Source organism: Falco rusticolus, chromosome 8 (genome assembly GCF_015220075.1).
Source record: "Falco rusticolus isolate bFalRus1 chromosome 8, bFalRus1.pri, whole genome shotgun sequence".
In the NCBI taxonomy this organism is placed as follows: Eukaryota; Metazoa; Chordata; class Aves; order Falconiformes; family Falconidae; genus Falco; species Falco rusticolus.
In genome coordinates, this window is record NC_051194.1 from 6,402,760 (window position 1) to 6,420,078 (window position 17,319).

General features: G+C 42.5%; 1 protein-coding gene across 3 annotated transcripts in view; it reads right to left on the reverse strand.

Moving 5' to 3' along the window:
• RNF130 (ring finger protein 130) overlaps positions 1-17,319 on the reverse strand; it is a 51,815-nt gene continuing 34,496 nt past the window's right edge. The window contains exons 6-9 of one of the 3 annotated variants that reach the window (XM_037397402.1): positions 15,107-15,203; positions 13,876-14,080; positions 11,713-11,806; positions 8,602-8,796 (exon numbers count right to left, since the gene is read on the reverse strand). In XM_037397402.1, coding sequence (XP_037253299.1) covers positions 8,781-8,796; positions 11,713-11,806; positions 13,876-14,080; positions 15,107-15,203 — 412 coding nt within the window. In that variant the 3' untranslated portion in view covers positions 8,602-8,780. Of the gene's footprint in view, positions 886-8,601; positions 8,797-11,712; positions 11,807-13,875; positions 14,081-15,106; positions 15,204-17,319 lie in introns of those variants that run through there. The other 2 variants (XM_037397403.1, XM_037397404.1) reach the window with 2 other exon arrangements.

Genomic DNA, 17,319 nt, shown 5'->3' on the forward strand with positions numbered 1-17,319 from the left:
TTAGGTTCCTGCATATTTCAAAAAGTCTAATGGTTTTCAGGTAGATCAAGTGCTGGTTCTGTGAATGTCCTCTCTATAGAAAGAGACTCACTTGACTTGAGCACACGGAAGGACCAGAAGTATACTCTGTAGAGGCTGTTCTTCTCCTGCTTCAATCGAACTGGAGAAAAAAACAAGCAACAAGTTCCTTGAAATCTTTCTGCAAATGGAGGTCCTCTCTGCAGCTTTAACGTCAGACTGGCTTGCTTGCCCGGGGTTACGTGGGTTGTAGGAAACTCAATGCACTTTTAAAGGTCCCTTTCAGAAGGGGCTATTTCACAGTAAGGTTATGGATTGACCGAGATACACGAGTGCTTTTACCAGTCACCGGCCATCTCCTCTACAACCAGTTCCCTTTCTGACATTGCCCAATCATCTGGACAATTAAAAAAATGGAAAAAGCAGACGCCTGTGTAAGAGACGCATTTGCAGTACAACACAAACTCTTAGGACCACCGCAAAACCTCTTCTGCATCGCCGCGGCTGGACCGACACAGCTCCCCATGCTGTTACTCAGCAGTTTCCATCAGACAACCTTGCTTGCGCGCAACTCTTTGTCAGCCACCCTCAGAAACCACCACAGCTGGTCTTCGTCTTTGCAATCGAGAAGGCGGGTTCGTGTTCTGGAAAAAGCAGCTCTTCTTCAGACAAAGGAGATCCATGGAAAGAGTACACAACAATAGGAATGAGAAATGAAAAAAACGGAAAAAGGGCCAGGAAGGAGCATGGATTCCTTTCAGGTTTTGTTCTCATCATACATGTCCAAGGCAGGCTCGATGGTTGAGAACTCGCTCTCGTAGACCAGGCTTCGAGGGGACAGAGAGTTACGATGAAAGAAGTGACTGCCTACAAGAGTTAGAACAAAACCTCGTTAGGAACACATGCAAACAACCCAAGAAGTGCATAAAGCATCTTTGTATACAACTGCAAACTGCAAACACAATTTGCATGGAGAAAACAGCCACCCTTTTACACAAACCAGTAACAGCCATATGAAATAGTTCACCTCTGTTCATGTGCTCCCCTGCCAGTTCAAAGCAACTGCTTTCCATTTGCATGAACAATCCCATCTCAAATGGTTCTTTCAGATAAAACAGGTCAAGTCTGAGCAAGGCTGGGGCAGGCTGGAGTTTTGCACTCGGTGCTTGCTGTTGATTTACAACCTTGTAAAGCAGGCATGTGCTTTCTCAAGAAACCCAGAAACTTTTGGTAGGCACCCAGTTCCCTATGCCATGCACTAGCACAAGGTGTTCCAGCAAGTAACAAGCAGGCTGAGCAAAGAGGTCACCAAGGATCATCCGACTGATGCTGCTGAAAGCCTGACCTCCTCCAGAGCTCAGCAACCTCCATCCACCCAGAGTACCTTCTAGAAACAGGCACCTATGTATTTCCTTAGACAGAACCAAAGGAGACGAAACACTTTTCTTCAACATTGGTAATACCTGAAACAAGCACCAAGTGCCTGTTGATAGAGTGGGGAATGGAAGTTCATTTTTTTCCTTGGCAGCCTGGCATTCCCATGGCTTTCCAAACCCACAGATGTGTTTTTCAAGGAGTCTAGCCCTACTGCTGTACAAATGGTTCTCTCTGAAAGCATCTATCAGATCAGGCCCTTGGCCAAAACGTTTCATTACTTAGTTTCTTGATCCCAGGGGGGATTAGCTGAGAGCAAGGCTGCTTAGATTACAATATGCCAGGCAGCCACATGAGCCAAATCGGAGGCAACTGAAAAGCTTCCGAGTTCATCAAGAAGGCACCAAGGTGCCTCCAGTTTCAGGCATCGGTGGAGCAAGATGCTTAGGAGATTGCAGTTTTACCTCTAGCACAGTTTAAGTGCTTAAATCCTCCTTTCTTTGCTAATTTTGAGTCCAGCCTATGCCCTTCTGAAATGAAGAGCTTACAAAAGATATGAGGAGAGAAGACTTCAGCTGCTACTGTTCAAAACACCTTTTCTCCTTCCCCACTCAGCCAAAAGACAGACTCAGCGAAGAAAAAAACCCCAGAAGTCCTTATTAGGATTACAAAGAAAAAGCCAGTTATATTCAAATGTGTAGAATTGTAGCAAAAGTGAAGGTGAGTTCTGCACTTACCAAAGCAGAGGCCTCATAACAGCACTGGCTGGAAGAGCCAGGGACACTGTAGATGGGCTCCACACAAACTCATTTTGCAAGCTGTGGCAGCAAGCTGAGCTGCCATCCTGATCTGCCGCAAAATCTGGCCTGGGCTGCACAGCAGTTCTGTGCCCTAGTCAAATCCTTGTTAGGAACAGCAGCAAACTGGAGCTGGGTAACGTATCTGCTACGAGTTTCCTAAACCCCCTCCAAACCTGTCTTTTATTACCAAAAGCCAGTACACAAGCTCACTCCATCATTCACACTAAGAAGGGGCACTTCTCATATGCAAATTAATTTATTTTTTATCTTGTAGTTAACTGAAGCAAGAGTGAAATCAGTAATTACATTGCACAGGAGGGAATTGCTCATTCTGCCAGGAATGTATATCCAGGTATTTGGAAGAAGTGTACTGTGTTGGAATATACTTTGCAGAAGCAGTTTGCAGGCATGATGAACACCTACTTTCTAGATCTGAACCCTTTCCCAAATTTACAGGTTTCTAAAACTGGACAATGCTTAAAATAGAAGAAATAAAATTAAAATAAAAAAAGTTGAGCTCTTGAGGGAACATAAACTTAGAACTACGACTTCCAGCTGATCACAGTCTGTCTTCAAACAAAAAATCTGAACTTACTTTGAAATTATACCAGATAAAACTGATTTCAAGACACTTCTTGGAATGTGCTGTGGGTCAGGATCATCTGATTTTTGATGACTGCATCTCAGCCTGCAGTTGAAATAAGCCATGGTTGTTGGATGTTTCATCTCCCTTTCCTCCACCCACTGAAATGTTACACACTGAACAGCCAATGCCAAAACAAAACAAAGGGGATTCTGAAAGCTTGGTGTTGCTTTTGTTTTTATTACACAAAAATCAAACAAGGGATTAGGAAGCAGACAGCCCAGGCTGTCATTTCCTCTATGCACCCAGACTTCCACTCTAGCAAATTCAAGAGAGAGATTTAATCAGCAGGCAGACAGGTCATCTGACAACAAATATTTTAAATTAATCTGGAAAAAGGCACCATATATCCAGCACCTCTAAAATTCTTTACTGTGATGTTTTCTTGCTTCTTGGCAAAAGAAATTTAAGCCACCCACTTCCAGGGAGGCTGCATGTTTCCATACAGATACAAATCTCTCGGCTTTCGTACCACTTTGGGGACACATAATTCACTGTTTTCCTAGATGTCTCTCTCATCTACCATTCAGCGCAGCCCACCCAGTGCTGAAAATCTAGCTGCTGCTCAGTGCTTTTTGACACTTGATCTTCAGGTGTGCTCATAACCAGGTTGGTATCACTGCCCACAGCTTATGGCTAGAGGAACAGAGTCAGCAGGGCACAGTGACCCAGCTACGCTCACCTTAATGCAGAAAATTGCTAGTGTTTGTTTAAAAATGTGGCACTAATCCAGCTGATAAATTTACCGAATAAATGTATTTTAAGGACAAGTAGAAACATCCACAGTTCCAAATTCAGTTTATGAATCTGTTCTATTTTGCACTCACCAAGAAAGATCAAGATTTATCCCTTAGGTATGGAAAACAAATGGGAAGTCTGCATTCAGTTTTAATACATGAAAATGAATCTTTTAGTGCTCTCTGCCACTATTCTTCATTATATACTTACAAAGAACATTTTTGGTAATTTGTACTGAGTCTGAAAACAGAAATACTACTCTAGAACTGATCTTTATACCTGTCATAGGATGCACAATACCAAGGCCAAAAATTAAAAGAGACACATGGCATTGCTGTAGCATTGCGGGTGCATCAGGACTAAGTATCACCTGGTGTTCCCTTTCCATCAAGTATTTTAATGCCCTTGGTCATTAATCAGGGCCATCTTCTGCCACAAGCTGCCATCTCTCCACAGCTCCTCTGGCACAACAGCTTCTTAATGTGGCAATCTGACCAGAGCACTCCTTATTCCAGACAATCTGTTTTAGACACCCTCTCGGGTAAGGAACAACAGAGCAGGACTATTTCATAAAGCATCCTTTCCTCAAAGCCAGCTGTTTAGCGAGGCACCTCTACTCCCTCTTGTAACTACACCCCACTACATCCTCCTGTCAGCCCAGTCCTGCCACCTCTGCAACATCTGGAAAGAGGCACCAGCTCTTCTCCTTGCCTCGCTATTATGATTATGCATATGAGAGTAACATTACTCATCTTTTATGTGTGGGTATCGAAGAGCATGGCAGGCAACAAAAGTTGCGCAGCACGGGCAACAAACAGGAGGAGCTGGAAGCCACCATGCAGCAGGAAAACTACGATGCAGTTGCCATGTGGGAACACGGTGGGATGACTGGCACAGCTGGAGTGCTGCAGCGGGTGGCCATAAATGCTTCAGGAGGGACGGGCAAGGAGGAGTGGCGGTGGGGTAGCCCTGTGAGTGCTTTGACTGTCTAGAGCTTAATGATGGTGGTGATGGGGTTGAGTGTTTACGGGTGAGAATCAGGAGGAAGGCCAACAAGGCAGCTGTCATGGTGGGAGTCTGTTACAGACCACCCAGACAGGGTGAAAAGAGAAAATACTCTGTAAGCAGCTGGAGAAGCCTCACAATCGCTAGCCCTTGTTCTCATGGGGGACTTCCAACTTACCAGAGTCCGATGGAAATACAGTCCAGTGGGAAGGAAAGCTCAGGACATTCCCAGAGCGGAGGAAGAGGCCTCCCTGCCCCGCAGGACATGGCGTTTGTCAACAGGGAGCAGTGGGCGACGTGGCGGCTGGTGCCACCCGGGACACGGCCATCACGGGATGAGTTTTTGATTCTCAGTGAAGGAGGGGTGTCAGCAGAGCTGCCGCCCTGGGCTCCCCAAGGGCAGCCTCTGGCCTGCCAGGAGCGATGCCAGCAGCACGGAGGGGCCCAGGCTCCGGGCAGGCTGGAGTCTCACGGAAGGAGAAAAGGCGCAGGAGGCGGCCGCCTCACGTGCTGCAGGATGAGCCGGCAGGGAAGAAGATTGGCCTGGCTGACCAGAGAGCTTTGCCTGGAACTCAGGGGAAAAAAGGAGAAGTGATGACTTTGGGAAGAAGGGGCAGGCCACTCAGGTGGACTACAAGGGTGTCAGGAGGTTAGGCAGGGAGAAAATTAGAAGGGTCAAAGCCCAACTAGAACTTAACCTGGCTACTTCCATAAAAGACAATAGTGTTTCTATAATACATTAGGAACAAAAGGAGGGCTAAGGAGAATCTCCATCCTTTATTGGATGCAGGGGGAAACATAGTGACCAATGGTAAGGAAAAGGCCAAGGTACTTGATGCTTTCTTTGCCTCAGTCTTTCATAGTAAGACCACGTGTTCTCAGGGTACCAGCCCCTGAGCTGGAAGGGAGGGTCAGGAGCAGAATGAAGCCCCCATAGCCCAAGGGGAATGGTCGGTGACCTGCCACACCACTCAGACACACGCGAGTCCGTGGGGCAGCCGGACCCCCGCAGGGCGCCGAGGGGGCTGGCAGAAGTGCTCACCGAGCGCTCTCCATCACGTGCCAGCAGCCCCGGCGCACCGGGGAGGTCCCGGTGACGGGGGTCAGCCAGCGTGACGCCCACCTACAGACAGGGCTGGAGGGACCCGGGGCACTACAGGCTGCCAGCCCCACCTCGGTGCCGGGGGGCCACGGAGCAGCTCGCCCCCAGTGCCATCGCGCGGCACAGGCAGGGCAGCCGGGGGATCGGGCCCCGCCAGCCTGGGGTGATGGAAGGCAGCTCCTGCCCCGTGGGCCTGACCTGCTGCCATGACAGGGTGACCCGCTGCTTGGCGGGGGACCAGGCTGTGGGTGATGTCTGCCCAGACTTCAGCAGAGCCTCTGGCAGCGCCTCCCGCAGCATCTCCTGAGGAAACCGGCGCTGGTGGCCGGGCCGGGCGCTGTCCCCGGGTGAGCGGCCGGGGCATGGAGTCACATCCTGCTGGTGCTGGGCACACGGGTGTTCCCTGGCTCAGGCTGGGGCCAGCCCTGTCCCGCGTCTCTGTCAGTGCCCCGGGCGAGGGCAGCCAGTGCCCCTCAGTGTGGCTGCGGGTGGCACCGGGCTGGGGGCAGCGTCGATGTGCCGGGGGGCAGGGGGCTCTGCGGGGGGCTGGGCAGGCCGGGCCCAGGGGCTGGGGCTGGTTGTGTGGGGCTGGAGCGTGTCCAGGGACAGGCAGGGGGCTGGGGCACCAGCCTGCTGGGGGGCGGCAGGGGGAGCTGGGGGTGCTCAGCCTGCAGAAGAGGAGGCTCAGGGGGGACCTTCTCGCTCCCCACAGGTGACAAGTGACAGGACAAGAGGAAACAGCCTCAAGTTGTGCCTGGGAGGTTTAGATTGGAGAGTAGGAAAAATTTCTTCACCAAAGGGGTTGTGAAGCACTGGAAGAGGCTGCCTAGGGAGGTGGTGGAGTCACCATCCCTGGAGGCATTTAAAAGATGCTTAGATGGGGCACTGGGGAACTACTAAACACGGTTTAGTGGTGGGCTTGGCAGTGTTGGGCTAATAGTTGGACTCAATGACATTAGAAGCCCCTTCCAAACCTAAACAATTCTATGATTCTATGAAAAACTCCAGAACTTCCTTCTATGCAGTGTTAAAACCTGAGTTTCTGGGATGCTGTGGAGTCCATCTTTGAATATATTTATTTCATTTACAGGATAAACTTACATTGCTAGCCTGACCTGTAATTGACCTAGCAGATACTGTCTGCATTTTTATTAACACTTTGTTCAGACAATTGTTAGAGGCTCAAAAGACTATTAAAAAAAGATGGCCCTGGGTTATTATATCCTCTATGGATGGAAACACACTAGAAGCCCTGCCAACCATTTTGTTCCTAATATCGCTCAACTTTTTTGCATCTGGGTCACCACCCTATCAGGCTGTCCCTGTGCATCCCTCCCGACAGCAGTAAAAGGAACTTAAAGATTTTTGGTTCAGGAGGCAAGCATAAACTTATCAATTTTACTACTGCTGTTGAGAGACGGGCAAAAAAAAAGTCACCTTTTTGATTCATAGCCTGTACCCTAAATCAGGCTCTAACCATTCCCCCATTTTTAGCAACTGCTCAGTTGACAAAAACACTGCATTTTACAAGGAGACAGTCCTCAGACACAGTATGTTTGAGTTGGTTTTTTTTCCTCCTTGTGAGTACGTCCAGTGGGGTTTTCCAGTCTTTCCAAATGCACTTACTGCTCTATTGATTGAAAGAAACATGAAAACAAAAATTCACAAGGACACATTGAACAATAATTCTATTAAATGTACTGGAGCTATCACATACTTCATTTCTTATTAAAAAAGCTGCCTTCTCAGCTGAAGCCTGCTGGACAAGTAAGAATTAAGAAACTATTTTAATGTAGACTCTGGCTGTGTTCCTAAATTCTAAAAGTGCCTATACATAAAAATAAAGTTAAATTAAATCCCCTATTTCCCAGTACATAAAAAAATTAAATCTTACAGTAAAATTAGTTCTCTCTTCATTTAATTAAATTAGAAAGCATTAAGTTTCAAATGTCTACATCTTGATACAACAACAACAAAAGCAATCAAACACAGAAGAGGTTTTCACTTCCATCAATTATATTTTTCTTACCCATTTGTTACCTCCATCTACCCATCGCATTAACTCAAGCATTAGCATTTGGCTGCAAATCAGATCCACATGTTTTAACTGACTGTTGTGAAATTACTCATACACTGCTTGCATAAGTAAACTTGCATGAAACAGCCTGAGTGAGGAGAGCAATGAGATTCCTTCTGCCTTTTCACCAGTAAAAAAGCCATGGCAAGAAGGGACACGCTTGCAGAGTTTCTACATTATGGTAAAGACCATTATCAATCTTTCATATGATCTGAATTTGAACAAAAACTAACCCCTGTCAACAATATGAAAGGAGGCTTCACAGATGACAGCGGGGGAAAACGCTACCTTTTCGCTTGGTATTAGGAAGGAAGAAGTGCTTTAAAGTAGCTTCGGTTTTATCAGAACAAAGGGTGGGGTGAAAGGAAAAGACAGAAAAGGTTTATGATTTGTGTGTTGATAAAACAGTGTTGCAAACTTTCAGCAATGCCTGACCTGAAGACAGAAATCACACTGCAGTCCTCCCTGTGTGACACAGGAATGTTACTGGAGGAGAAATGGAGAAAATGTTCCTATTTCAAATTAATTCTCAGCTAGATGGAGTCAAGGTAAACCCATTACATATCAGAATGCTTGGCCCTGCTTTTTTGCCCCTCTAACAAGCCGGTATGGAGTGATTGATAATAATACTCTTGTTAGTCATACCAGTGCTGGGTAGCATCATAAGAACGGCACTGCATGAGATTTCCACTTGTTAGCTTGTGCGTCCCAAAATGAAAGGAGAATACAGATCTGCAAAGATGAAGTTATTCAAAGGAAATAAAGCACCTTACACAATTTACAAAAGGCTGTCAGACTTAAGTACTAACACAGAAAGTCCAAGAAAAACAAAATTCTCACAGAGTAAGATTTCATAATTAAATTTTTTTTATTTCTTCACTTTTTCCTTAATACAAAGCTTTGGCATCAGCAAATTTTATGAAAAAATAGAATGTACTAAATAATTGCTTGTGCTGCATGATCAATAAATGATGCATAAAAATAGGTGTCTCTCTCCAAGGCAATCGGCTGGAAAGCGTTTCTTCAATACCATTCTGCTCTGTGGGGCAGAAAAAAAAAAGAGGAACAAAATATTTATATTAAATACTGCCAAATACTAAAAAAAATAAATTAAAAATTTCCTGTAAAATAGTGACAAACGACTAATTATACAGGCCTGAGCATTAAAAGATGTCTGTACTCCTTACATCACTCTTACAGGACCAGTAAAAGACGGGACAGCCAGAGGGGGTTCGAGTGTTTCTAAACTTTTCAGGAAACTCCATCTGCTACTGGAAACTTTCTCTAAGTGGTGCTATCCAACATCTGGGCTTTTTGGACTTCAAAACACAGTTTTCCAGTAATTTCTGACTGTTCTCTAAGAAGCAAAGCAACATGTCTTTCTTTTGTTTCTTTAAATCACTACCTAAATCATTTAATAGCAATAGTGCACAAATATTATAAGACCAAGAGAAAGCAACTAGTTCCTTATTTTATCACTTAGTGTTTACTTTTATCAGGAACTATTTAAAAACGCACATGCACAGTTAGAAACGTGTATACACAAAACTCCAGAACCACTGCTCTAAAATATGTTTAAGCTGCAGGAAGGACATAGAAAATAATAAAAAAAAAGGATCAGGACATGTTTTTTAGGTGAGAGTTTTAATGCAGATTATTTGGCACCTTTTACTTGCATCAGCATATTACATGGCCTCGTTCTTGCTGCTGTTGTTTTCTGATAAGAAAAAGCCCTCAGCTTCCTCTTGAAACACTACCGTGACAAATGTAGTGTATGCCAGCATTGCTTTTTATACAGAGAACAACATAAAAAGCAGGTGTGCTGTTGTGACATTTAATGGAAATCACAGTGAGAAGGAGCTGCCATATATTTGGCATGATACTCAGCACAGGAGATGCTTTGTCTGGCACTGGGGAACGTAAGGTGTCAGTGAAACAATAAATCTAAGCATTAGTGTCATACATACACATTTTAAACTGTCCAAAATGAGTACTCAAACCTAGCAGCACTTGCAGAGGCTGCTTAGATCCCAAAGGACTCAGCTGAAAAGCTGTTGAGGTTAAGGGCTATAGCTAGGTACCTCAGTTACTTAAATAAGTGATTTTTACAGCTCTGGTTTCTGCGGTTGCTAGTTTTCTTATGTCTGCCTCAAAGTATACACTCGCATATGCTTGCATTTTCATTCCCATCACTGGGGAAAGGAGCTCTCCTTCCATCGGCACACCCTTTGTTTGTACTAAGGGAACATCACTGTGAAAACACTTTGCCGAAGGCCCTCATTCCCTGCCAATGTGAAGAAGCTTGCCCTTTCACTAAAAATAACTGAATCCAGATCCAACCGAGCAAAAGAACAAAAAGAAGAGTTGCAAGGCAAGGCAGAAATGTAACTGCTATCAGTGCCCACATCTGCGTGATACTACATGGGCTTCAGTTCCTTTGTCATCTTCCTAATGATGTGGAAATGCCCAGAAATGCAGACATTCCCGTTCCACAACGCATCTTGTTCCATGCTTTCCCAAGCTTTAACTTGTTTAACTTCCCAAGATTAACTACATTCATCTACAGCTATGTTGCTGAGCTGCTGATTGATAGTTTCAATTTCAGGATTTTGACAAATGGAAAAAACCATAATAATCAGCAGATTTGATAAGGGCTATTTGAAATTCTAAAACTTTTCTTCATTAAGCCCTTTTGGAATTAGCATCTGAAAAGAGGAGGAAGGGAAAATTTGCAAATTAGCAGTAATCAAAGGGCCCTGATGACCAAAAGCTTCAGGAACTTATTATGGCCCCTCTTGAAGAAGATTAGCTTGAGATTGTCTAAAATTTTACACTGAAGATTATTAAGACATGTTTCCATCTTACTGAGGAAGACACCTTATATTTTCCAGACAGCAAGTAAAAAAACCCCACTTTTCTCTTATTACAAAAAACAGAAGAAAAAAAAGAAAATAAATTATGCCTATAAAGCTATATTTCCAGGCTGCACAGGAGACTGCCTTTGAATCTCACCCCATTTTTGGTAAGTGATCAACGTTAATGGAAACTCAGCTGCATCAAGACATTCAGAGACAAAGATGTTGACACCTTCCCTCCCGAAATAAACAAATTATGATTAGATATGTATCATGAGCCAGATGTTCCATACACCTAAATGAAAATAGCTAGATGTATCTAGGTAATACATCTGCACAACAGATTTATACTTGCCCCCCCCCTCCCCCGAACTATTTAAAAAAAATAAAAGATTGAGAGTCATGTGCTAGAGTAATGTCATCCAGCCTGTCTGAAGGTAAGTATTGGGGGTGTCTACAAAAATTAAGCAAGTGTGGATGTCTTTAAGCACTCCTTTGACTACAATTCTTAAGCATACTAAAACAAGAAGTCAGAAGACTGGTCTGCTTTCTTCACTTAAACACTAGTGTATTCAATGCTTTCACGTCTCCCTTTCTGAAGATCAAAAAGGTACTTTTCAATTTAATACCTTTTTTTCCCTTTGCTGAAAGCATGCCAACTAGAAATACAGATTTATTTTTTTCAGTGTGAAATTTGACTATGAAATTGAAGTGAAAACCGTCAAAGGCAACTGATGGCAGCAATTTCTGGCTCTACCAGGCAAATTTTGAACATGGGTATTTAACGACAGAACCTGAATGTTCACCTAGACCACTGATCAAAACCTGAATATAAATATTCTCTCTTTTCCCTGTTCCACATCTCCACTTAGCAAGGAGACTTCCTTGGACAATCCAGGTAAATACAGATTAAGAGGGACTTTAGATGTTACCCTGGAACCTACTGTTAACAGAATTACATTTGAGAAAAGCAGAAAAGGCATTTGAGTCTCTGAAAACTGCATTTCCCTCCTTGTCTATTCTCTTGATATTTGTTCCCAATGTTGTCCAAAACATACACCCATCAGAAATATACAAGAAACATCTGAATATGTACTTACTCATTAGCATTCAAGCTAGCTGTGGCTTTGATGATCATGTAGCAGAGTGTAAGGGCACTGAGGAGGCCAAAACTGGCAATAATAAACCATTCTTCTGTTGACAAAGGAAAGGGAGGAAATCACTCGTGGGAGAAGGCTTATGTCAAAGCGATGCCAATATTTCCCTCAAACACCACTGGCGGAAGGCAAGAGGCTTCTAAGCCATGACTGGCACCAGGAGGTGAAGCAGAAGGAGGTTAGCCACAGAGTTACTGACTGGAGAAGGCTAGCAAAGAAGAAGTGGAGAGAGGTGTGGAAAAAAAAGCATGGCACAACATATTTCCTGGCTGAGCCCAAGGGTTAGTGGTAAAGAAAGATTATTTAACAATGTAAAGTGAAATGCAGGAACAAGGGAAAATGTAATGAAAACTCTGTCCGCCCCCAAGTCAGAAAGAAGATTGTCAGGGTTGGTTTAGATTTGCTGAGATGCAGCTCTTCACATAAGCATACCCAATATACTTTCACACCTAACTTGTGTCTTCGCCCCCTCCCTCCTGAATAAATGCTATAGTGTTACTTTAAAAAAGACAAGAAAAAAATAGGATAGCTTGTTCAATAGTAAAACATAACTAGAGTTTTCCATTTAGTAGACAGCAATACAACATGGAAAAATAATTTCAACATTAGTGTACACATGTAAACATACTAAAAAAAAAGTAGTATAAAGGCGGCTATTAAAGAATGTTTGCTATTCAAAATTCTCCCTCCTCAAGACCAATTTGGCACATAGCAATAGTTTGGAACACAAACACCTTTGTTGAATATGGCTTTTGTTTTAACTGTCATGCATTAAAGAATGCACATGTCATCCACAAAATCCAAACATTTGAACAGCCTTTTCTAAAGCTTTATTTTATAAACATTGTCAGAATGAACCGTTGCTGATTATTTCTTGTTTTACCCTGGCATCCCATCTGCCCAAGAGCAGAACTCCAGTTGGGAACAGAAAGTAAAAATACCTTCTGTAAGACCAGTTAGTGAAAAGTTCCAGTAAAACTACAGTTTTCCCACCCATGACAAGGAAAGCAGCACACCAACACTCTGTTCAACAGAGCTAAAGATGAATCAGATGTTGAACACTGCACGACAAAATGATTTACTGGCTTTGTAAAGAATCTAGGTTTTGTATGTGGATTTTTTCCGTCTCAGATCAGGACATTTCTGGACATGAACTGTTGTTTTTTTTTAAGATGAGATTTTCTTAATGAGGCATTTACTTTGCTACAGCATCGAAAGAAACACTCTAATGAACTGCATCAGTTATGCTGCCTCTTATACATGTATAAACATGTGGCAAACAGTGTCACCAAGTTCAAGATCTAAATCATAGACGCACATAAGCAAAATACAAGATGAAAATAAGACTGTTGTACTGCATGGATTCTATTTTTGTGATTCAGCCAGAAAAACAACCATTCATGCATCAGATTAAGACTGTACAACATACGGAAAGATGATGCAATTCCATACATACTGTATTCATTGTAGTGCTATTATACGTGAAAAACCCTAGGTAAAATCCCGTGAGTGGAAATTTCCCGTGCTGTTCCTATGCATAAGAGCTTGCAATTGCTGCAGGAACAGTTTTCTGATGTCACAAAACACTTGGACAATACTCAAGTGTTGGTACATCAAATACTTTTTTTAAGTTCACAAATTTTGTAAGAAAAAACATCTGTTAAGAGACATCAGAATTCCAGTAGTAATGTTCTCAGGGGGAAAAAAAAAGAAGTCTGCAGAAATAGTATTCAGCTAAAATATTTATATTTGTATAAATTATTGCATGTACAGTATTCTGAAAGGGTAAATAATGGTTTTGGCAATCCAGCTTCTTGTACTGGTTACCAAATTCAGGAGGGTTATTTTGTTGCCATTTAAGTTCATCCAGTTTTCTTTGCATACAGATCTAAATGGATATACCATTAATAATGAAAGTGTTGGCACTGTTGTACCTAGAGTTATTGGTTTCAATATGGACCGTGTACCTCTTACAGAGACACTGAGGTCACCTTTGCCCCTGCAGGGAAATCTTTTCCCGTGGCCCTGCAGCACAGAGCTACAGCACAGCAAGCACCACATACCATGAAAACCATAGAACTGTACTGGAAGCCAAAGAAAACTTACTTGTCACAGCAATGTTGATCTCTCCTGACCTTGGCGTTAGCTCTCCATCCTGTGGAAGCTGTGACATCCCAGATGTGCGCAGGGGCTCCAGGCTGAGAGAGCTGTCGTTGGCAAAATCGCCGAGTGCTGATCGCCTGCTGGCTGGCTGGCCTCTTGTGAGCCTTTCCATGTCAAAGGCTACATTATCTGTACATGGCACATTTGGCTGGAGAAAAAAAAGCAATCCCACATTACAATGGTGAACATTCTACATGCAGCAGACCTATAAATTGAGTAAAACCACACATACACACTTTATCCAGCTGCTATGGCTGTCTTCAAGTCACACAGGAGAGAAATACATGAATTAGCAAGTTCTACCCAAAGTCGCTCCTTCAGTCCACCTTAAAGAGGTGGAGGGAGAAGCAGAAAAAAGCATTAAGATTCAAGAAAATGACTCAAATACGCTTGTATCACAGCCTATGCCTGTATGGTTTACCACCCTGAGCAATGATGGCATGAATTTGCACCGAATTCTACTGTATCCTCCTCTAAAAATTAATTGCAAAAACAGGTCATCCACAATATACCTGCAACTATTCCTTAGAAAAATGTGAAAATTTGCAACTGACACAGCCAAAAAAGTCTAAAGCTGCTTTAGAAACTATCTTCATGTGCTCTTCTCTTTCTTCCTTCTTCCTTTCTTCTGAAAAAAGAATCACACTTTATAATTTTTTTTCCTCATATAGGAATAATCAAAGAAATATCTTTCTTGAGGTTCCTCACTTCTATCCCTTTGTAAATTGGCCAACAAAAGCAATCCTCAGGGATCCCATAAACCATGAGCTGCTTGAGGAAAGCTCACTGGCTTTGGCTAGGACATGGCTTTTAATCTGTAAACCAATGTAAGAGTATCCACAACAAGAACAAGAGATTTACAGGGTAAATTTAACAAAGAAGGGTTGAAAGAAGTGGAGAAAAGGGAAGATTATAGAGAACCCTAATCAAATATTCCAGTGGACAAAAGATTGTTATAAATGCAAATTTAACCATATATTCTCAATGACCAACCAGTGAAAGAAATAACAACAAGAAAAAAATCTGCTTTATCAGCAGCAAAGACATTGTTAAAAAAAACCAACAACAAACTTTCTAAGGGTACTGGAGCACCCTTCCCCCTTTCTCCCCTACAATTATCCCTCCTGTTCTGGGTCTCAGACATGGAAGCAGAGCTCACAACAGTACAACTTACCACAATTCCCAGTGCCTTCAAAATGTTCAGTTTACACATTGGACATGTACAGTGCTCACTAAGCCATGGATCCACACAGGCTTTGTGGAAAACATGCCTAGAAGAACAGACAAGGCACATATATAATTTGCAAACAATTCTATTTCGTACAGTGAGTTTAACAAACTTTTACATAGTTTCTTTTTTAATTAAGCCTGCAGAACAAATTCTGGAACAGCCAGTATTCTGCACTAATTGCAATAAGAAAAAATAAAAAATAAATAAATGAAAAAACCTCTTGCTTGTTGTTGCCACCCTTTTACCAAGAGTTCAACTAGGAAGAAACACTTAAAAAGAAGATTTTTAAATGTACACACACCCGCCCTTATTGTGGATATGAGTATGCACATGGGCAGAATAACTATGGTAACAAAGTCTCTACCATAAGCTTATGTAAAGTCTTGTCTCAGTTTCTATGTAGAACCTGCCCATTAAATGGGTAGGATGAGCACAGATCCACCAGCAGTCAATTTTATTCAAAACTCAGTGCAACCAACCCAAACACACTTATGACTGATTTTGAAAGGACTTTTATAATTATCACATCTAAGTTTAAAAAAAAAAAAAGCTTGTCCCGCAATCGTATTTCTCAGTATCAGGAAGGAAAACGTATCTGTTGTCATACGATGGTCATAAAAACCCCCCCACAAACGACTCTTTCAAAGATGAAAAGGCAAACTGGGCTTCTACTTGCATGTCAGGGAACTCCACAACAGAGAACAGTCTGAACTGCCACCTATATTGCATACATTTATATTCATGTATGTGGCTGAGATTTTGTAACAGCGCTGGGATTGACATAAACCAATGGAACAAGGAAGGACTATGCAGAGACCAAAACAACATATCTTAATCTAAAGAATTAAAAGAAATGTCCTCTTGGCCTTTCAGAGCATATTTGTGGCAGAAATGGGTATCACCAGACTTTCTATACAATACAGCTTTAGCAAATACTCACAATAACCTAGTCTGAATAACTACATCTTTCATTTCCAGTTGCACTGACTGCAGAGCAAAAAGCCAGTAAGAGCAGACACACCCAAACGCGACAAGACTGGTGATCGTGACAAAGATCAGCAATTACAAGGGCTGCTTAGCCAGCAAAGAACTGTGCTCTGAAACTGGCAGGAGAAGGGGCAGTGGCAGAACAAGGAGTTCTTGCCATCTATTTTAGGCATCAGCACTGTCTGTAAGAGGTCATGCATGCCCCCAAGGCAGCAGAAAGTCGAGATACTGTCCATCCCCTCCTTTCTCAGGTTATACTTGCCGCTCTGTGCCTCAGCAAGCCCATCACAAGGTCTCAGAATTCTTTGCTCCCTATCCCTTGGGATTTGAAAACCAGAGGCCAAATGAGGCATGTTACCAGATAATTATCTTTTAAATCTCTGGAAAATGACCTGAAAGAAGGACCTCCTGAAATTGTTAACAAACATGGAAAAAGACAATATATAACTATGTTCCATCCATGGCTACTAAGACTGATGGAGCGACTAAAATACATCAACATAATTAGGTTCCAGTCAGCTACAACTATATATCCTACCTGTGCTAACTGAAGATGCATGGACTTACACAGTATAATACAGTCAACAGAAGATGGACAGGAAGCAAAAGAACTTTGCTTATCTATCCCAGATATTGCAGGAATAGAAACTTAACAGAATCCCAGCCAGTCACTTTTTGCTGGCCTGTGTCCTTAAGCAACATGGCAATCCTGAAAAAACAGGATATGTACAGTGCTTACTGTTCAGATAATTGCACAAAATACATTCACTTCTATTGTTATTAGGTCTTAACACATTTCCTTTATTGCTCACAAAACTATAGGAAACAATGTTCAGAAATCCTGGGTGACAGAAAATTTTGAAATCTTCTGAAGCATACAGAGATGCTATTTTTCTATATTAAGCATATCATGGCTTTTAGTTGCTTATATTTCCTTTTAAGTCTCTGAAGTCTGGTTGTTGTATTGGGTTTTTTTAAGAGTAGGACAAACCTGAAAATCTAATATTTTGAGAAACAGCAGACTTCAAGACTCCACAGAAGTATGAAAACAGCTTTAATATATTGTTATCGGCTAATCAGTGCTGTAGAAGCACTCAGATCAAGTGAAGCAGGCGACTGGTATGGATGCCAACATGCATCTTCTAAATATTATGAGTTTTTTTAAAAAA